At 39.5% G+C, this 21,076-nt stretch overlaps 2 protein-coding genes across 3 annotated transcripts in view; one reads left to right on the top strand and one right to left on the bottom strand.

Annotated features, from left to right (window-relative positions):
* Positions 1–19,545, top strand: part of IPPK (inositol-pentakisphosphate 2-kinase) — a 34,747-nt gene extending 15,202 nt beyond the window's left edge. For both annotated transcript variants that reach the window (XM_076346032.1, XM_076346033.1), the window contains exons 3-13: positions 4,842–4,937; positions 5,739–5,805; positions 8,563–8,684; positions 9,073–9,162; positions 9,793–9,851; positions 10,284–10,356; positions 11,352–11,631; positions 12,745–12,895; positions 14,426–14,528; positions 15,040–15,119; positions 16,132–19,545. In XM_076346032.1, the coding sequence (XP_076202147.1) occupies positions 4,842–4,937; positions 5,739–5,805; positions 8,563–8,684; positions 9,073–9,162; positions 9,793–9,851; positions 10,284–10,356; positions 11,352–11,631; positions 12,745–12,895; positions 14,426–14,528; positions 15,040–15,119; positions 16,132–16,357 (1,347 nt within the window). In that variant the 3' untranslated portion in view covers positions 16,358–19,545. The remainder of the gene's footprint in view (positions 1–4,841; positions 4,938–5,738; positions 5,806–8,562; positions 8,685–9,072; positions 9,163–9,792; positions 9,852–10,283; positions 10,357–11,351; positions 11,632–12,744; positions 12,896–14,425; positions 14,529–15,039; positions 15,120–16,131) is intronic.
* The window catches only part of CENPP (centromere protein P), a 159,670-nt gene continuing 158,133 nt past the window's right edge, over positions 19,540–21,076 (bottom strand). The window contains exons 8-9 of the mRNA XM_076346037.1: positions 20,002–20,093; positions 19,540–19,692 (exon numbers count right to left, since the gene is read on the bottom strand). Coding sequence (XP_076202152.1) covers positions 19,571–19,692; positions 20,002–20,093 — 214 coding nt within the window. The 3' untranslated portion in view covers positions 19,540–19,570. The remainder of the gene's footprint in view (positions 19,693–20,001; positions 20,094–21,076) is intronic.

The raw sequence follows: 21,076 nt of genomic DNA, 5'->3' as shown, positions 1-21,076 counted from the left end.
CAGCACAGGAGTGGCGTCATGATAAAGGTCTGCTGTTGACTACCTATTCAGTAGCTAAAAAGCCATGGAATTTGGACAAAAGTACAAAATATTCACAGAATAGCCTTTGTCAGTGAGTGATTTTAGTGTGCTGTCTGTTGCAAAAAGAACGTGGCAGGACACAGTCTACCAGTTTCTTGGACTGTGGCAGAAGGTTTTTCTGCTCGAGAAGGAACTGAAGCGATTTACCTTAGATTTGCTTTAACAGGGATAAAAAATGATCAAGAATCAAAGGTGGAGGGTAAAAGTGCAGTGTCAACAGAGTGCTCCAAGGGAGAAAAAAAAAAAAGAGCACAAGAGACAGGAGGTTCAAATTCTGCCATTTCCTCAACCTCGCGAGTAGTCTTTAGGGTGTGTTATCTGAGAGATGCAGGGAATGGCTTGAGTTACGGCAGCTTCTGAACCACGGCTTTGTAAGGTTCAGTGGCAGACTGTTCTGATGAGTAAGAAATATGAAAAGCATTATGGCTGTACTGAGAGCTGGGTGGGGAGTGCTTAATTTTAGGAACAAAGAAACAAGGATGAATGTAAAGTAAACGTATAGGAAGGGCATTTTGCTTTAAATCAGGAAGGTGAATGTGAAATGTCTCCAGTTTAACAAGGGGCAAAAGAGGAGAAGTTTGTCAAGTACCTCAGAGGAAAGCAGAGGAAGGTGAAACCCATGAACAAAGTGTACATACGAGTTGTTTGATGGTCTTCCTGCTACTGTTTTACTTGAAAAAAAGTCTGGTAAAACTAAAGTGTGATTCAAGTAACTTTTCAATCTGCTTATAGTGGCAGGATTTCAAAATCCTGTATCCTTGCTTCTGTAGTAGTCCAAGATAATAATGTTTAGAGGTTTTACGAGAACAGGGAAAGAACCCAGTGGATTGGAAGAAAGGAAAACAGTGCCTATCTCAATTTTTAGTATAGCAGGGGAGAATTAGACCACAAGTTTAAGTAAAGAGTCAGTCTATTGCCATTTATTTAAGAAAACAACAACGCTGAGTTCCAGCTTCCCCCCCCCCCTTTTTTTTTTAAAGTCCAAAGAGATTGTTGCATAGTAATTGTTTTTAAAAAATTGACAAAGTATGACGAAGTCGCAGAAGAAGCCAGGAAGTGACTTTTCACAGTTACCCACCACAGCGTTGAAGTTGATAATACTTCTGCGGACTGCTTTGGCATGCGTATAGTTTTTTTGGATAGGGATAGCGAAACACAAGAAAAAAATCTCTTGGGCATGGTGTTCTGTTAGTATCTGAACACTGGTCAGGTTCTTGAATGTTTTTTCCCCTGCGTAATCAGATTAGTAAAATTGCCCAGAATCCTACCAGCATAGAGATAGATCGCAGTAGGTATCCCCGTGGGCTGTAGCTGATGAAGCACCATGAGTTTGCTTTTTAGAAACGTAGCAAAACTTCCATTCAGAGTTGCCCCAGACAGAGACACGCTTTTCTTCTTACGATTGTAACAGCAAAAAGGCTATTTGTGGATGCAGGCAGTGGCGGAGCGTGCCTCTGAAAGCGTTTTAAACAGTGTCTCGGAGTTCACACTCCGGATTGATAAATGCCCACTCTAAGAGCAAACTCCCCTGTTAGGTGTAGAAGTGCTACATTTTGAGGAGAGCTGGCTTGTGGCCAGCTCCGGCATTCTGTATTCGCCTTGTATTGTGATTGTGGGGACTTTGTGATACACAATTCCTTTTGGCTTTGCTCTCTAAATAGAAGATTATGTAATTTGAATATAGTTAATTATTCTGGTGGTTGATTTTTTAAAGGATCAGTTTTTCTTGGAGCAGAATGGAAGACTAAATAACTTATCTTCAGATCTGTAAACAAGTCTCGGAGAATCAGAGTTTTGGGACAAACTTGGATGTAGCACCATGACAGCTGTAGAGGAGGGAGAAAATGTTTTTTAGGTGTAATATGTATTCCTGACTAGTGCAAGATGAGTTAGGATATAAAGTGTTACATATCTGTGCGTGACATTGTAGCTCATCTGATGTAAACAACTCTGAAAGAAGCAGCTGAAGCAAAATATTTTCTAGTAAGACGCATACTGAAATTCAGACGTGGTCAAATGCGCCTCAGTCTCTTCTGCTTAACTCCTTTGGAAAAGGTAAAGAAGTCTGGCCACTGCTTTGTATTTATACTGTTTGGTTATGAACTTGGGACTAGATAATCCAGTAGTTAAACAAAGTGGTGTTACTGCAAATTGTAATCTTATTGTTATAATTCAGTGTTTTAATGAAAAATACTCATAATCGGTAATGTAACTCTGGGGCTTGCATTTCTTGAGTAGAAAGTCAAGTCTCAGGAGTCGTGGAATGATTTTAATTGCATATTGCTGACTTCAGTATACGAGTCTTCTGCATGAATGAATTTTTTGCCTTTTTATTGGATAGAACCTATTTGATGAGTTTTAGTGTTTTGCTAAATGAGCTGTCAGTAATGATGGGTCCTTCAAAAGCTTTTCATCTTAGTGTTTTTTTTAATGTTGAAAGGTCATGCTCCAGTAGCCTGTTAGTTGGGTTTTGTTTCTTGTTTAGAGTATATCAAATACAGTTGCTCTTAAAAGGAGGTGAGCAGGTGTCATAAGCTTGATTTGTAATTTTAAAGTTGTATTGATCTTTTTAACTTGGTGAAGGGTTTCCCCTCTGCAAAGCAACTTCTTCCCCAGCCTGGAACAAATGAAACATGAGGGAGGATGGACGCAGCGTGTTTGCAGTCTGCTCAGGGTGAGAGTAGAAGGGTGGGGAGCAGGGATTTCCCCAGCGGTGGTCTCTTCAGCCCTCTGGTCGAGAGGAGCGAAGGAGCTCGGGCTGCCGGCCGTCCTCTCTGATGGATCTTGGTGTGTTCAGCACTAGTGATGGGGCACTGGCCTTCCTGGGAAGCACAGATTGAGCAATGCTGCTGTAAAATATCCTTTTGCATACCCACGTGGGTGGCCTGCTCGCACATCTTGTTGCCTATTAATTATTTTTTCTTAAATACACTTCTTTAGGCCAGATGACTGCAATTGAGAAAGTTATTTAGGCATCATAGTGTGTGTTTTGTTCTAAGAGTCAAGCAGTGGAAGATTGCCTGTTGTGAAGAGACTCCAAGCTTATTTTGGCTCTCTCAAAAGGATTGAGGGAGAGCCGTTCTGAGAAACAACTCCACATACAATATGCCACGCAGTTTAAAGAATAAGTGCTGTCCTGGCCTTTATAGAATGATGGAAATCAGAGATCATAGAATCATTAAGGTTGGAAAAGACCTCTAAGATCATAGAGTCCAACCGAAATACTGTGTAAGCACTTTGTTTATCCTACTTGCTGCAAAGGATTGGGTTTTTTGGTTAGTGCTCTGCATACTGAAGTAACAGCATGTAGTATGGTAGCATGTAGTTACTGAAATAAGTGTGTAGTAATGTATTTTACTGTAGTGACTTTTCTTTCCGTAAAGCATTATTGCGTATTGCGGTATTGTGTATTGCTACTTCAGTCTGGAAAACAAATCCTGCTAGAGGAAGAATATGAAACCTGGTACGTAGTCTTAGCAGACCTGTGTTACAGTAACAAACTAATCTTTCTTAGTCCTACACAACTTGTGTAAGTTAGGTAACAAACCCTTCTGGGTGGAAAAAAAAAAATTACCTATTATGATGGTATTATAAAACAAAGTTAGTAAGATTGCTTGGTTAGTGACAATCTCCTTTTACCTATAAACATCTTTAATTTGTGTTGGGTGTGGTCTTTCCTGCTTTCTCTAGACTTTGTCATTACGTGAGTGTTATCCTCCCAGCATTTTATTTTCTCTTACTCTGCTCTTCCCCCCCCCCCCCCCCCCCCCGCTCACGTTGTTTTTCCTCTTTGATTTTCCAACTTGGACATCAGTGTTGCACTTCCTCTTCCTCCACCGTTACTCAATCCTGAGAGTAAATCTATATGGTTTAGTGCTTTATAGTGTACACTGGTAGGCAAAGTAGTGTTTTTTCCAGAAAACCTTTGTGTTACAAAAGGACCCCAAAGCTTGGAGATTGTCTATTGTAACAATAAAATGCTGTGCAGAGAACCGGAGTATGCTGGAGTGCTGGGAATGGGATAATACTGTTGTAAACCTTCTCTGCTACCTCTTTAATGAGCAGAAGTCTGTCCAAGTCAGACTGGGCTAATGTTGCTGTCCTGCTTCCAGTACTCGTTTAGCTTCGTTTCTATCTAGCTTGGCATTTTTGTCTTGTAGGAGAACTTTTGTATTTCCTTATAGGCACATAACATAAAATGAACGGAAGATGACATTATAGTAAGATTTTTTCATTGTCTGGGGCAGGATTCGGCAAATTCTGTACCTGTTCATGCAGAGGTTTGTCATGTGGCTCAGTCTTTTAGGCCATTCTCTTCCAAATCTCCAGGTGAAGTATTTTATAACACTCACAGCCTCTCCTGCGCTTCACCTATTGGTAAGAAGGCATGCTGTGCATCTCTCTTGACTATTACAGTTCTTCGAGCTGTTTTAAGAATAATGGTCGAAGACAGAGTAGATCTCGAGTAATCTCCCCCTCTTCCACCTTCTTCATTTTCTCTGTCCTTTTTCCCCTGAAACTTAAGAAGAAGAATCACCTCTTCTGACTGTTTTCCTGGTTATCCCAGCCTCTCAGACAGCAGTAGGGAAACAAATGTAATAGGCGTTTCATGTGTCCGTTTAATTTCAACATGCACTGACCTACCAAACTCTGTAGAGCAATTAAGCTACTTTGCTAAATCATTGACTAGTATGCGTATGTATTCTTGAGTGTTGTTTATCATTATTTCATAGTTAAATTACCATATTTCTGTCTTCCAGACTTCAGAGGAAATACTACACCATCTGCAAAACATCGTAGACTTTGGAAAACATGTCATGAAGCAGTTCTTTGGGGAGAACTATGTTCACCATGGGGTAAATGTTTTATTCTTAAAATCAATGGCTTACGCACTGTAAACACTGAAGTGTTTTGGGGAACACTGAATGCCAGTAAAAGGAATTAATCGGGTTTGCGGATATTCTCAAGCAAGATACACAAACAAGAAGCATTTGGATCAGAACAAAGATCCTGCTGTGTGCTGATGAGGTGATTGGATTGTACTCTGTGGTTTGAGCCATTTCAAGCCACTAATGAGAAGAGGGGTCATTTCTTTGCCCTGCATAAGGTGAGAGGTGTGTGTGAGAGATTTTTAGACTAACTGCAAAACAAGGGGAGGTGTCTGGTTCATGTGAATTGTCTAGGTTTCTGTGCAGAGAGAACCTTTTTCCTTGCCACTCACTCTGTTCTTTAGGGCAGCCAGATCTAGTTAACTGAACATCAGATACCTGAGTGGAAAAGTGACACCTTCTCCTGCAACCTGAGTTACACAATTCTGCCTTGGGAGGGTGGGGTGCGAGACATGGGGCGGGATGAAACGGGACTTCTTTTGTGAAAAGAACAAAATTATGCAAGTTTCTTCACGCACATTAAACTTCCACTGAAAATGCTCTTTCTCATGCATTTATTTAAATTAGTTTTTGGTATTCGTAGTGGAGTGAGTATCGCATGTGATTTCGGGTACAGGTCTTCATATAGATGGTTAATCAGAGGGAGAAGCTGCTGACTGTATAGTTCGGTATAAACACCCACTGAACTTCACTATTCCATTTTAAGGCCCCCAAACTGGATATTAATTTTTGTGTTGAAATATATATTCTCTTTTTTTTTTTAAATAGGAAATTATTCAACTGCCTTTAGACTTCGTAAGACAGCTCTGTTTAAAAATTCAGCCAGAGAGGCCAGGTAAGTGCCAGGGATAGCATTAAAAAGGGGGGCCTTCCTCAAGCTGTAAAGCATTTTGCTTTATTATAAAGCAAAAAAGCATTATACCTCAGAATATGAGGAAACTTTTTCCAATATTTAGACAATGACAAGTTGAAAACTTGTTGTGGGGAAAAAAAATGGGTGTGTTCTAGAATTAAAAGTTGCATCTGATATTAGTTTGATCAAACTGGGGAAAGGGATCCTCTGTAAGCCTGTGCGTGTTAATTCTTGAGCAAGCTTTTACCTTGCTGTGAAGTCCTTTACAAAGGTCAGTGAGGGAGGTGGAAGATGCATCCTGAAATAATTGTTTTGATTCCATCAGTTTCTTCTCCCGGACTGTGCAGCAGAGCTTTGGAAGGAAGATAGTTTCAGAAACTCCCCACTAAACTGTCCTGTTTTCAATGTTAGTGTTTCACTTGGGGCTAAGCATCTCGCGTCCTGTGAGTCATAGCACTCAAGCAGCGTGCAACTTAACGTTCCAGCTTTTCATGTCTGTCTTTCCTGATACCTGGCATTGTCTCATTGCAAGGGGTTGCGGCCTTACAGGCTGTGCTGCCTTTAAAGTTTAATGAGCATCTCTGGGATATGGGGCTGTGCTTGATTTCTCCCGACTCTTACATGGTGCTCTGGGGTCCCTATCCAGCGGTGAAGTGCAAGTACGCTTCTCTAGTCCCCTGGGCAGCGGAGCTTGAGGGGGACAAGTGTGCGAGGTAAGGGTGCATTGACCTTGTGAAACCTTTTGGAACATCCTGCAAGGCTCGAAGTTTGGCAAACTCTGACGCATTCAGTGTGAAGTGAAGCACTACAGAATTTGGTGTCGTCATTCTTAGTCGGCAACGCTTGGGTGCATCGTTCTTCATGTATGGCTAAAAGTACAGTAAGCTGTAAGCTCTAAAATGGGGAAAGAGAAGATGTCCCTCATGGTGCGTTCATCTTATGTTCTCAAATGTTCTTGAGAATGGCCAGAAACTCCTGCTTTAGCAGAATTCCCTGAAGAAGAATGTGGTATTAAATTCTTGGTAACTGTAGCCAGTACTTTGATGCCTTTGATCCAGAAAAAAATTGAATTAGTTTGTACATAGTGAGCACAGGACACTCTCTATTGCTGACTTGTCCTCACCTTTTTGAGAAACAGTTTCTGGCACTGTGGAACTAACAAGGAAAGTAAATAGTGTCTAATAAAAGTTACAAAATTGATGATACTCTGGTAGAAGTGAATGATAGAATTTCATTTTATTTCTTAAAGTTAAATTTTGTGTGTCCGCAGCTCACGGGGATTTCTTTAGAGGAAGAAATGTGGTTGTGAGGAGCTGTCCAAGTGGTATTTCTTGCTTTACCACAGCAAATCTCGTCGTTCATTTTTAACAGGAATTTTTTTAAAACTCGAGGAAAGAATTTCATTTACTACTACCTTTCACAATAAGCCTGTCTACCTTAAGAAGGAACTTCTCTAATACTTCAGATTTCTGGGTGTACCTGATTTGGCAAGTGGCTTTCAGCTGAACATGGAGGTACTTTAGCTTAAGTTTAGAAAAAGAAAACAAATGTCAGCATTTTGTTGGAGAAAGAAGGTTTCTTCTTGCTCATCCTAGTGCAGTACAGCATGTAATTGTAGGCTGATGCCTAATGAGGCTTCCGTTTCCGAGATGATTTTTTTTTTCCTATTGCAATATATTTTTCAGAATGGACATTTTTCTTAGCAGTGGAAGCTATAACTGAACACATGTATTCCGTATGTCTCTCCTAGTAACACAGATATCTGAAAATATAGGCGTGTATGTTCTTGTTAAATTTGAATTAAAATCTCGCAGACCTTTCTCCGTCCCAAAGGATGCGTGTGGAGGGAGGTTATTTAAAGGCTTTATCTACATAATGCCTCTTAATCTTAGTCTGAAACCATTGTGCTACTTTGCTGCTTCTCAGGATTGTTAATCTGGACTATATTAAGAAATGCTATTTTTAAAAGGGTGGTCGTAGCAGAGGAAATTCTTGTTCTAAGTTGCGAGCTTGTGAGGAGGGGGAAGCTAGCTTTTGGTCCTTACATGTTCCTTTTCACCTGTTTATTATTTTGATGTGAACACTGGAATGGCTAGGAAGAGACTAGTTCTCATTGAGAAATGGTTCTTCAGCTGATTGCTTCTTACCAGTTTTGTTTTTTAATACAGCGCATCATGATCTCAAACCTTGGGCAAATGTTTTAAACCTTGAAAAAACACTACGTACAGACTAAGGAGTTCAGCGAAGCCACTTGCAGGTTCTGTTTAGATTTACACTTTCTTCTGAACAGTTTATGATATTCCTGCCAGTTTTCACAGATTCCTCTTGACTAGACGGAGGGATGGTAGTTCATGCATTTTCAGTAAGCAAACATGAGATGACATCTTTGAATACTGTAGTCTCTTTACCAGTTGTTGGCCAATTGAATGCACTCCTTTGCTGTTTCAGGCCTCTCACTGATACCTTTCTTGGGATGAGCTGGAAACCAGCCATTAAAAGCAGCTCTTGAGACACTCTATATGCCTATGACAGTTTTGAGGAAACTGAAAACAGGTGGTGTGATAATGGGGAGGGCGAATTTATGCAAGTGCATGATTGGCTAAAGCCTGCTAAACTGTGTCCTGTCTTTCTGAGTTTGTTCCCACCCCCCCACCTGGTGAACAAGAGAAGTACAGAGTAAAATAAACATCCACGCACCTCATTTTCTTGTCTGTGTTGGGTTTTTTCTGTTTTCCCCAGAGTCTCGCTGTGACAAAGATATGGACACTCTTAGTGGTTATGCAGTGTGCCTTCCTAATCTTACCAGGCTGCAGACCTATCGTTTTGTGGAGCACCGGCCAATCCTCTGCATAGAGATTAAGGTATTGAATAGGAGAAGATCCTTCTGGGGGTTTTGTTTGCATTTTTTAAGTACGTACTGACCAGAGCCATTTCCAAGGAATGCGGCAGCAGGATAAGGCAGAGCTCACCGCTTTCACTGTGACCCATAGGGTGAAATGTCCCCCTTGCTCTTCCAATTCCTGATTTTTCGAAACCTGGGAAATTCCCAGATATTACTAGGCTTTTTTGTAGGCCGTGGGAGTAATATACAGTGATATATATTAAGCTTTTAAGTGTTGGATGTTGACTGGGTTGGTTGGTTGGGTTTTTTAGTTTCCTTTAACTGGAAAGATTTGCATATTGTGTGCCCTTAATTTATATAAAGAAATACATTTCTATTTATAATCTTTTTTTGTTCGTTTGTTTTAGCCGAAGTGTGGCTTCATTCCTTTTTCCAGCCATGTTTCACAGGAGATAAAGCACAAGGTGTGTCGTTACTGTATGCATCAGCATCTAAAGGTAACTTTTTTTTTCAGTCATTCTGCTTTCCTTTGACTGTACTGTGCTTTATTTGCTATTCCAGTCTTGCTTTCCTGTTGAAACTCGCATGTTGTTGCTTAAATCTCTGATATGACTAAAGATGGTAGGTGGATACACATCTGAGTTGCTGGGTGTGAATCTGTTTAGTGAGAGATGGAACAAGTTCTGTGGGAAGCTGGAAGCAAACAAATACAAGATTAGTCTTTGAGGACCTATTAACGCTGTTGATTGGGTTAACTCCAGTGTCAAATTTCCTTTCAAGTACAGCTCACCGAATGCACGGCAGCATTCTGTAACTTATAACAGCATGTAACACACACGGAATTCATTTGACTAATGTCCACGATGTGTCTGAAATCATCTAACTGTGCCTTACTGTAATTTAACGTGACCTTTCTCCATGCTTTCCATTTGTGAATGCAATTTGAGTGACTTGAGCTAAATATGGCAAGGAAGACTGCTAGTAGTCATGACTTGTATGTTCAAAGAGTTTTAAATGTCATAGGACTTCTGAAGACAGGATGTTAGTGCCACACACCTGACTATTGAAATAACTGAGAGTAGTTATTCCAGAAAGCGATTAACAGCAGCGGTGTGGCTTTTCAACAGGTAGCGAATGGAAAATGGAAGCGACCAAGTAAATACTGCCCATTGGATCTCTTCTCAGGGTAAGGAAGTGTGTGACTTGATTTTATGTTTGTGCCAAAAAAATCTGTGTTACAGATTTCCTTCTCAGATTACTTTGACTTTCACTGTAGCGTTAAGGATGATCAATGCCTGCTTGTCTGGCTTTTACAGTGGATATTTCTGGTGCTATGTACTTTTTTATACCTGTTTCAGGAATAATTGCTTATTAATGTACCAGTGCCTCTTGCTACATAACATTAAACCTAAGAGCTGTTTACTTTACTCAGATTTGAAGTTCTAATTGCGAATAGTCACTTTGTCTTTGCAGTGACTTCAGCATGAGTAACAGGCTTAATGGGTGTGTTCACTTCAGGTGCCCAATTCTGATTCTATAGAGTCCTCCAGGCATGGGTGTAAACATCTAAAGGCTGTGATAAAACATTCTTGGATTTTTTTTTTTCCTTTTCCCCTAGAAATAAACAGAGAATGCACTTTGCTTTGAAGAGCTTATTACAGGAGGCACAGAACAACTTGAAAATATTTAAGGTAAACAATCAAATCTGTCCTCTTGCTTTTTTTGCCTTGGCTTTTAAAACAGTTTGACTTCAACATCTGAACAGTCAAGATCCTACTTGAAACCCACCTAATCAGCACCATCGCTATTGGACCCCACCAAAAGAAGAAAACAGGAAAATTCTTAGTTAGATTTCAAGTTAGGGCAGGTAAGTAATAATTCCCCAGAACTACTTAGTCTGAAAGAATTGCCAAGGACCAACTAATAGAAAAGGACTTTTAAAGATGACTGAAGTTTTAAAACATTACGTGCTTCTTCAGGAGGAGGAAGATGGAGAACTTTGCATGTTGCCGCAAGTATTTTTAGAAATTACTGTTACAGCACTCATGCAAGCCAAATGCACAGCATGCCTCACTGAGGAAGCGCAAAGTTACCTTCTCTATGAAAGTAATGTAGGAAAAATAAAAAGCAGTAACTAATGGCTTATGCAGATTTTCAGATTAAGTCTAGGAAATAATATTCTTTATGACTTACTTCCAGTATTAAAGCAACTATTTGAATTACTTAAACTTGTATGAACTATCCTGTTTTTTCTGTTAGTACAGGTAACTCACAGCTTTTCTGTCCCTTTTTATAGCCTTCCATTTTCCAGTTTGGCTTTTAAAAGAAGGTTGTTTCACATGGTGCTTTTTCACTGTTGACATTATTCAGAAAGAAGCGATAGGAAAATGTGCTAAGTATCAGTTTGCTTTTATTATTCTGATTACTTACAGTTGAGTAAGTTGGGAAAGCAGCACTTGACTTAAATGGGTTTTTTGGTCCTAACTCAAAGGTTGTCACCTGTGGTATCTGATTAAACTTGAGGGCAAATTTGTAAGAGATCGGGAATGTGTGTATTTGTATGCAGACTGTTACGCTAATACTCTTTTCTGTGCTATGTGTCTTTAAATCTGATGCTTTGATTAACTAGCCAAGTACGAATAACTGGATTTCATGATGTGCCCGAATCTTTTTTTCTCCTTTGCAGAACGGGGAACTAATTTATGGCTGTAAAGAAGACCAGGACTGTGTCTCTGACTGGAACGAACTTGCTCGTCACTTAAAACCTTTCTTTTTTCCTTCCAATGGGTTGGTCAGTGGACCACACTGCACAAGGACAATTGTTAAAGAACTAATCCACGTTATAACTATGACGCTACTAAGTAGTACTGATGCCTGCAGGGCAGGTGATATGAAGACAGTTCCCGTTTCACAAGGAAGAAGCTACTGTGAAGCAAGTGCTTTTAATAAGGAGCTAGTAAGAAATGGTAAGAAATAATTTCTTGAGCACTGTCAATAATTAACTGTTATCACCTAACGATTCAGATCTTTGCCTCTCAATTGCTGTTTAATACTGATGTGAGAATGGAAACAGTGGAGTTTTAGTGACATTTTAAAACCAAGTTCTGAGTTGCATAACCGCTAGATAATTGTTTTAAATATGACCTTGTAGTGAGCACTTTTAGCACTGTACCTAGTGACAGGGATAAAAATAAATTCAGAAGGTGATAGAGGAAAAAATGGAAGAAAATACCAGTTTGAGCTGATAAGTAGCTATTTCAAATGGGTGGGGAATTTTTATGTTGATGTGATGAACTCTGGCTGTTTTGGTTGGTCTCTTACATGACACCTATTTCTTGCCTTTCCCTGCTCCTCCTGTCAGCCCTCGCCAGCTAGGGTGTAGCTCATTTTGTTTTCTTCTACTGCTCCACTCCTGGTAAAGAGAAAGGTATGAGTACTGGAGGGAAAAGAAATAGGAAGAGAGAGTTGGAAAACTGTAAATTGTGTTAATTCCTCAGTGTGTAAGTTTTATAAAGCTCTAATTATTCAAGATGCTGCTAGTTATCCTAATTATACAAACAGCATGTTTCTTACTCTGCTTTTGAGGAAGATCTTTTTCATTGCTGGTTGGTTTTGTGGTATTGTGTGGAGAAAGAGCTATCTCGCAGAAATGATAGCAAATGCAAATCTGTTTATACTATATTAAAAAGACCTGATACCTGAAATGCTGAATTACTTTCTGCCAACAGTTCATACTGTTGAAAGTGAATTTGTGGTTTTTCATGTGTTGAAATTTCTCTTGTAGACTCAAACAAGTAGATTGCAATGGAAGCATGTGGTTTGGGGTTTGGGTTTTTTGAGTAATTTGTAGAGTTGTATACCAGATGTTCTGTTCTGCAGTCAAATATGTGCTGTGTAAATGTGCAGGTAAGTACATGCACCTGGCACATTAGTGTTTGGAAAGTGAAGTGTTTTGGGTTCTCCCCTGTGATTGGTCTACAGAGTATTTGGATTTGCTTTGTGAACGAGCACATGTAATGGCAAAATGCAACAAAGACGATGCTCATGTCTGCCTTATTTGAAAATACATTTTCTTCTAGGTAAACATAAATTGGAAAGCTCTGGCTTACCGAGGGGTTGTCTCCTTTATAAAACCCTTCAGGCTCAGATGCTTGACATGCTGGATATTGAAGGACTCTATCCTTTGTACAGTAGAGTTGAACAGTACTTAGAGGAATTTCCTGAAGAGAGGTAAGACTTGATGGCTTTTCTTGTCAGTTCTGATGAAGTGGGTATGCAGACAAGAGTGGCTCTATGCAGACACAACCATTTATTCTTTCTTATTATGTTGTATACAACCTTCCTTCATGGTATTGCATATTCTGAATCTCTAACTTGAAATGCCAGATAACATAAAAGATGAGGCTTATTGTTAAAAGTTTTTACGTCAGTCACTTTGACCTGAATTTTTAAGTAACGAGTATGGGAAGTTCACAACAGGGTGAGAGAGAAAATGCACTGTTCCTTAGTAGCGGAGGCTGTATATTTGAGGAAAGATACAGTAAAATGGATGGCTGGTTTCTCCTGCCTTCAGTACCTGCAGAGCTAGGACTATGTCTGCAATAATAATGATGTTTTTGCAGTCATTCTCCAGTCTATATTGGCCTGCCTAACAACCTGCCCTATAAAACCCCGAATTTGGTATTCAGCAGCAATCCAGCCTGTGCCTGCAAGATCTTACAGAAGGTGTGAGCGGGTAATGGCCCGGTATCTGCAGTTGCGCAGCTTGCCCTTGTTGTGTGATGAGAGTAGCTCCAAATGCCAGATCGTAACCCACATCACAAGTGATCAAGTCATACTTGAGGCACGAGATTCTTTATCTTATGGTATTTCTTGCCTGGTGATGAAATACTGGGCATTGCAAGCTGCTACGTTTGTTCTCAAAGAAAGCTTATTAGTTGTAATAATAATCGCTGTAAAAAAGCCTTGACTTGGATGCCTCTTGCATTCTCGGGCTGTAATTTGCCTGTAATCCTGCCGTTGCTCACACGAGGGCACTCTGGCTTCACTTGCAAGGCGTTGCTGCTTGTGCTCCTTCAGCTCCCTTGGGCTCCCGTTGAAGGGTTATCTTACAGGCAATGGGTTGGCCTTAAGTTCTGCTGAAATCACTTGTCGTGTGGCTTACTTGTATAAAATAAATATAGATTAAACAAATAGTTTGAAAATGTATTCTTTCATCTGTGTGGTGTTTGTGTGCTGCAAACCCTGCTTTTATGGGTTCAGCTCGTCAGCAGGAGCTCAGGTATTTAACAGGGGAAGGAAGGGGGCCAAATAAACCATCCCCTTGTTAGCACACATTATGAAGCTGCGGGCAGAGCAGGGCCTTGTCAGATAAGTGTATACCCCCAATGTTTTCAGCAAGTCTTCTGGGAGCTCCTGCAAACTGTTAGAAATTTTGAAACTTACCCATTTTTGCAGTAAATAGCATAGTTTGTGTAGTGATACGCAGGTTGGCAGTAGATTAAGAATGATTCATCTTAAAAAAAAAAACAAAAACAAACCAAAACAAAACAACAAACCCAAAACAAAACACCCAAACCCTAAACAGCATATCTTAAGTGATATGAGAATAATAGGGACTGGTCATTGGTGTTAGACTTCTGACCATGTTTATCGGTGTTACTGTTTTTTTCTGAGTATCTGGGCTGCTGAAGAAAGATCTCACTGAAAATCAGTAACTCATCTTGGCTGTCTGTAAATCTTCTTTTAAAATTTATTTAGAAGTACGTTACAGATAGAGGGACCTTACAATGAAGCATTTTATGAGAAGCTGCTAGATCTTTCAACTGAAGATGACGGGACGGTAGCGTTTGCGTTAACAAAGGTACTTTTCCTGTGCATGTTGTTGAAGCTTATTTAGTCTGTCAATTTTAATAAACACCTGTCTGACAGAAAACAGATGGCTAGTGTGTTAGCATCGCTGCTGGCTTGTCAGATGTCTGTACGGTTAAAGTTCTTAATTGTGCCAGGGTGTATCTTGATAGAGGTGTATCTTTTAACTGCAGAAGCAGTTAAAAACAAACATGTTTAGCACCAGTTCTGGAGAGAAAAATAAAGCTGGTTATTTCCTTTCTAGACTGAGGAAGCATTTACATGAGCTGGTGCTGTTTTGGCTTTCAAGAAAAGCAGCTGTAGGAAATAAACATGATCCTTATACAGGATGCTGTAAAGCCACTTGCTCCTGCTAACAATCTGTTACAGAGATAATTTCCAGCTCTTAAAATACCAACATACTAATACACTGAGTGTACTAATGCCTTTTATAAAGAACAGTATGCTTTACTAAGGCAAATACAAAAATAATAGAAAATTCACGTTACTGTTCTGTTGTATAGGTGCAGCAGTACAGAATAGCAATGACTGCTAAAGACTGCTCCATCATGATTGCCCTTTCACCCTGTCTGCAAGATGAATGGTAAGAGAGACCTGCTTTTGAATGACTCCTACTCGTTTAGAAATTGAAGATGCGTTTGCACAGTTCAGTCAATTCAAGTAACTTTAAAAAAGTGAGGGGTTTTTTTGGGGGGTGTCCAAATACTTGGCTGTGAGCATATTAGTAAGGTAGAGTTCTGATTTAAGACATTTAGGACAGAGGTCTGTTTCTGAAGAGTTTTAAGTTGATAAAAAGGGTTAAGGTTTTATACTTACTCCCTTCTTGAAATTTGAATTGGCTGTTCATAGTAGATAGACATGGTTTTAACTAGGTACAATTTTTCTGCCTTGTCCTCATATGAGAGGTTTTTCAAGATGAGTTGCCTTTAACTGCCTAATTAGAAACCAGAAGTCTTTATTAAGCACATCAGCAAAAACAAGGCAATAATCAAGAGGTGACATCTTTCACTGTAAGGCAGGAGGTTTTGCCACAATATTATATAGTCTGCTCTTACGTGGGGGAGTTTGCTTTACCAAAGCCTTGTTATTTTTAGAGCATATTGTTTTCTGCGTTTGTCCTGTGGTTCTTGAATGAAACGTTCACAAGGGAGATGACTTGTGCAATGGTTGACTTTTAATAATAAGTCGTCCTCCATCCTTCCATATGCTTGGACACTGGTTCTGATACTAAATCTGTATTGCCTTGAACCTAAGTAGGAGTTGCAGTGATTCTTTCTGCTTCTGCTAGTTAATAAGGCTATTGCTTTGCACGCTTATCACCTGGAAACAGATGAGACTTAGTAATGTTTTGACTTAAGCTGTGTGGAAGCTGAAAGGAAAACGACTGGAAGAGGCTCTGGCAAGTTCACTTTAAGACTAGTTAAGCTGGAGCTGTGCTTTCCTAAACGCTACATTAGCTGAAGTTTATTTTCTTAGGCTCTCGTAAAAGTTCTAAGATAAACATTAGAGTCACTTTTGCAAGGGGACTCAGGATACACAAATGAAAAACGTTAGCTTCAGTGACTCAGATATGCAATACGGTTTTTGTTTTCCAGCTCTGAGCAAAGACCTGTGGTACTAACGTCCAAATCAAGATTCACCTTTTCTGTTTCTGTCCTGGACCTCGATCTAAAACCGTATGAAAGCATTCCTCATCAGTACAAACTTGATGGCAAAATAGTAAACTATTATTTGAAGAATGTACAGGCCAAAGATGACCCAGTTATGTCCAATCTCTTCAAGGAGAATGAAGACTGCACACTAGTTCTCCATACAGTGTAACTGTTTCCTTAAGGTTATTTTTATTTGAACACATTAGAAAGTGAAAGATTAATGGAATACAATTATGGTGATTTTTTTTCTATTGTGTTCAGTGCATTTTTCAGCTGTGAATGTTTTGCTTTAAGAAATGATTTCTAATTGGTATGCCTTTTCAAAGACATGGAATAGCACTAAAACATGCATTTGCTATATAACCTTAATGAATGTATTTAATATGACAGAACAGATAACGTGCCATACCTTGGAACTAGAGGACAGATCAAATTAATACTAAAAGTCTACTTCCTTAGAATTGAAAGAGCACAGAAGTAAAGGTTTCCTGAAGTATTGCACTAACATAGAAATCCTAATTACTAACAAGAGAATTGCCTTGGAGCTTGTGCTTTGAGTCTCACTCATACCTACTGGGAAGAGGGAATGCTCTGACAAAACCTAATACAGAACTTTAGCATTACATCCACTGAAAAATCCAACTGAAGTGGCTGCTCAAGTGTTACTGATCTGTGGAACTACCGTGTCACTGCAGAACACTTTTAAGTACTAATGCATGACATTAAGAACACCAGACTGCCTCCAGAAGTTTTGTGATCACCTTGTATCTACCTAAAGCTTCTGAAACTAAGTGAAAAGGGTTAAAGGTAAGCATCCTTGAATTTTATGCGATAGCTGGGCTTAACTCGTCTGACATACTGGTCTTTTCTATACATTATATGCTGCTATTGAAGGTGAAACCACAGCTCGCTCTTACCTAATTTAAATTGAGCTATAAGAATAATATGTTCTGAGTTTTACAGATTATTTCAGGTCTTTCAGATCGTGTCAAACGTTGGCATTATTTCACTGATATCCCACGTACTGCATAGCACGACCAGCTGCTTTCAGGCTCGTTCTTTTTAAGTGACACAGAAAAAAGGTGACAGTATCCAATTTTCTGAAGCTGCAGGGGGTCACTTTCTCATGATGAGTACTGGAGCTAAGCTCGTATCACTACTTCAGCAATTTAATGATGGCTTTACTTGGTAAACGTTGATATGTGCAGCTGAAATCTTGTGAGATGGTGCAGTAAAAGCCATCCTCGAGGAAGATGCTGAGCTGGAGACTGAGGATGTATTCAAAACTGAGGGTAGAATGATAAAATCTACAGATGCTTTTCCCATACACTTGGGGATTACACACCCTGCAACGTGCAGAGAGATGCTATTCAAGCTACAGTGAACTTGAACTGCTGTTACCTGGATACAGCGTGTGCTTACTGGTAATGTTTTTCAAAACAGTGTAGGTTAACATTTAAAAAAATATATTGGGATCTCAATGTAATGCTTGAATTGTTCCATTTTACCTGAAATTCAAAAAGCAAAACCAGAAAACCCTGTCTATATTGGCACAACTCAAGGAAGAAATACGAAATACAGAGTAACACCACTCACACAGCAATGGAGCTTTGCTGCGGGCAGTGACCCATGTTCGCAATCTCTTGTATTCCACTTCCAGGTGACAGCGTGCCTTTCTGGGACAGGGGCGTGGGCTGCTCTCACTGAAATGTAATACTACAACAGTGCAATAAGCTGGTAGTTGACAGTGGTAATAACCCTTTCTTTCCAAAGAAAACCTGGGGGGAGAGAGATCTATTTCTAAATCCAGAAATCCTCCAACTGTTAGACAGGAGGAGGAAGGAAGGACTATCCACAGCTGGAAAGGTTTCGGGTTCTTATGCTGTAACTTTACACACATTTCATACGCAGAGAAGCATATGTGCTTGATCAAACAGTTCCATTTTCATGCAAGAAGGAGCTAAATATGAAATAAACTAAAGGTTACACAAAACTAGCTAGACCAGTAACATGTCAGTGGATGAAGTAGCAAAGAATTTTGCCTGTCTACTGGATTCCAAACTTGAAATTAGTCTGCCTTATATCTAACAAGATATTTTATTACAGAGTTGCTGTTCATCAAAACTTAATCTCTGGCATTGCTCACCTGTAGATTCTGACAGAAACCAAGCTGGTCTGTCAGTTTTTCCTGACCTGCCAGAACAGCAGGAGACTATTTCAGCAATCACATAGTGGATTGTTAAAATTATGGTATTATAAACATACTGTTGCTTTAGTTCTTGATTTCTCCACCTATTTCACCATTGCTATAAAATACTTTGTCATAATTTATAAATGGAGCAGGCAGTTGTACTGCTTGCATGGTTATAGCAGCTGTGGACTTGAAAAGGAAGTCTTTCAGTATTACTTGAGAGTCCACAGTTCGTGTTTTTGGCCCCTTGATTCCAGGAACAACTGTTGCTCCCTACCTAAGGAGGATGTGACTTGCAGTTGCATAGGTTTGGTTGTGACAGCTAGTGCAGAGCAGGAACTCTCTTGAAAAATGCCGAGAGTTCACAACTGAGCTAATGGTACATCTGATGGAAGCGAAGGAAGATTACAAGACATCTGTCTAACCTGTTTTGTTTCTTCAGGGATGAATGTATGAAACGTGATGCTTTCGTAATGTGTTACCCTACTCCGATTTCCCCCTAGAAGTAGGAAATCAAAAGGAAGTGCTGCAGTGAGCAGTAGTTAACTCCTCCATCTCTCTTTACAGAAGCGTAATGGTCCTTTCTTCTTCAGTTTAACGCTGTCTCTACTCAACATTTACATTAGGGGAAAAAAGTTACTTCATACAGTTACACCCCCCCGCCCCCCTTTTTTTTTAAGTGTAATATGTCTTTGAAATCTTCAAATTGTCTACTTCCACCCTAATTTAATGAGAAAGCTATTTAACTCTTTGTTCTAGGAGTCTCTCACTGTTCTCTTGTCATTTTAAAATCACTGTACTTTTACAGAGCTGTGAAATGAAATGGATTTTTATGGACTTGATTTTGACAGTGCATGATCTTTTAACACTTTCCAGGTATCTAGAAAATGTTAAGAAGATAAACCACTCTGGTACATTAAAGATTCAGAAAGATAAATTTATAATGAAATCACTCTGTACATGTAACTATTTTATTTGGCATTTTTGTATTTAAATGGCTGTATTTATTTTCATGTCATGACAATTTATATATAACGTGCCATAATTGTACAGATAGCATGTTTTATGAGTATGGTTTCTAAATGGAAGATAACTTAATGTTTATATTCAATAAAATTATAGACTGTGTAACACAATATCTTAATTAAAACTACTTTTGAAATTGCTACCTGTTGTAAGTAGTGATGGTATTCATTTTTCCAAGCCAACCACTTTGATCAGATTCTCAATAGCGGTCTCAATCCCAAACAGAAGCAGCATGCTTCGGAAGGAGGCGGGTGCATTTTCAATAGTTGCCATCTTCTGCTCCAAGACTGCAAGAAAAAGGTAACAAAGCACATTCTTTTCAAACAGCTGCGCTATTACTGAAAGTAGCTGTCAGCAATTGTGGTTTTGGATAACACAGGTTACCTGCTGTCCAGAAGAGGAAGATGTATTTGTTTTGTAAGCCCTTTTAAATTATACAGGAGGTGAAGCTTAGCTGCTTGCTAAATTGGGGTTTGTTTGCCTGGTTGGGCTCTGCAAGATGGATTTCCATTTTATCTAAAGAGATGTTGGCCAAAAAAGGGGACAGGTGTTCTGCCTGAAAGCTCAGAAACGGTCTCTGAAGTGAAGGACGTTACCTTGCTCCGGTACTTTAGTCAGAAGGTCCAGAACAGGTGTAGTTCTCCCTTCTTCATCTAGATGTATCTTCCAAACGATCATTAATTCCAACCTGTATCATGTGCACAGAAAAGTTAGTGAAGTGTTAACTAGGCAACTGTCTGTAAGGTTTTTTCACAGCAGAAAGTACAGCATTCAGGAGGTTCACACTCATTGTGCTCTTAAACAAAATTCACCTCAGGTCATGTAACTTGCCCATCTCTGTATTTGAGAATTAGAAATACTTCTGTTTTGAACCAAGGAAAACTGGTAATCTACCGACAAGCAAAGGTTAGTATTTCATTCCCAGGTACATTCAAATTTTCAACCTTAAGATTTTTTTCCCCTGGTTCTTGTCTTTGTCTCTTATGAACGGTAAGTTTCTGTGGAACAGTGGTAAAAAGTAAGATACAAAAGAAAATGAGAGAGCACGCTTCCCTCCCCCCCTGCCCCTTACACAATATCTGTGCCCTGTGGTCAGGTATCGTGCTTAGATACAGCATGAAAACAGGAAAATTGTTTCAGAAGAAGTGTTTGCATAAATAGTGATGTTCTGCGTTTGGAATAAGGTCCACCCCGATACTGTTCATGGCCTTTTTTAGAATAACGCATAGGGATAAATATATCCAAGGCCTAGACTCCTGCATTTTTTTTTTTTCTTTAAATTAAAAGCAAACAAATCTTAACCATCATTACTCCTTCAAGAGTCTTCCTGGTGTTTTTGCAAGGCTAATTACTATTTCCAGCTTTCGCAGCGGGACAGGATGACTACACCATACCAAGTGGACAATTAGGCAGTTGGCTTCTGCAGGGGGAGAGTTTTTCTTGTCAAGTACACAGAGATTACTCTAGAACAATATTCCTAGTAGTTTTGCTGCTTTATAACATCCCATCTGCTTTACCGCATTTTGCCTTCCCTTCCAATCCCTGCTTTCAGGAGTATTCCTTATTGAAAGTAAGGCTTTCCTAATCCAAAGCTGATAGGCACAATAACAAGTCATTGCGAGGAGGAAGCTCCCTTTCTCAGTGTTGGTTGAACGACGACTGTAAAAGTTT

The sequence above is a fragment of the Aptenodytes patagonicus genome, chromosome 8 (assembly GCF_965638725.1).
Source record: "Aptenodytes patagonicus chromosome 8, bAptPat1.pri.cur, whole genome shotgun sequence".
NCBI classification, from domain to species: domain Eukaryota; kingdom Metazoa; phylum Chordata; class Aves; order Sphenisciformes; family Spheniscidae; genus Aptenodytes; species Aptenodytes patagonicus.
Note: the sequence above shows the minus strand (reverse complement) of the source record. Positions and strands in the feature narration are given on the sequence as shown.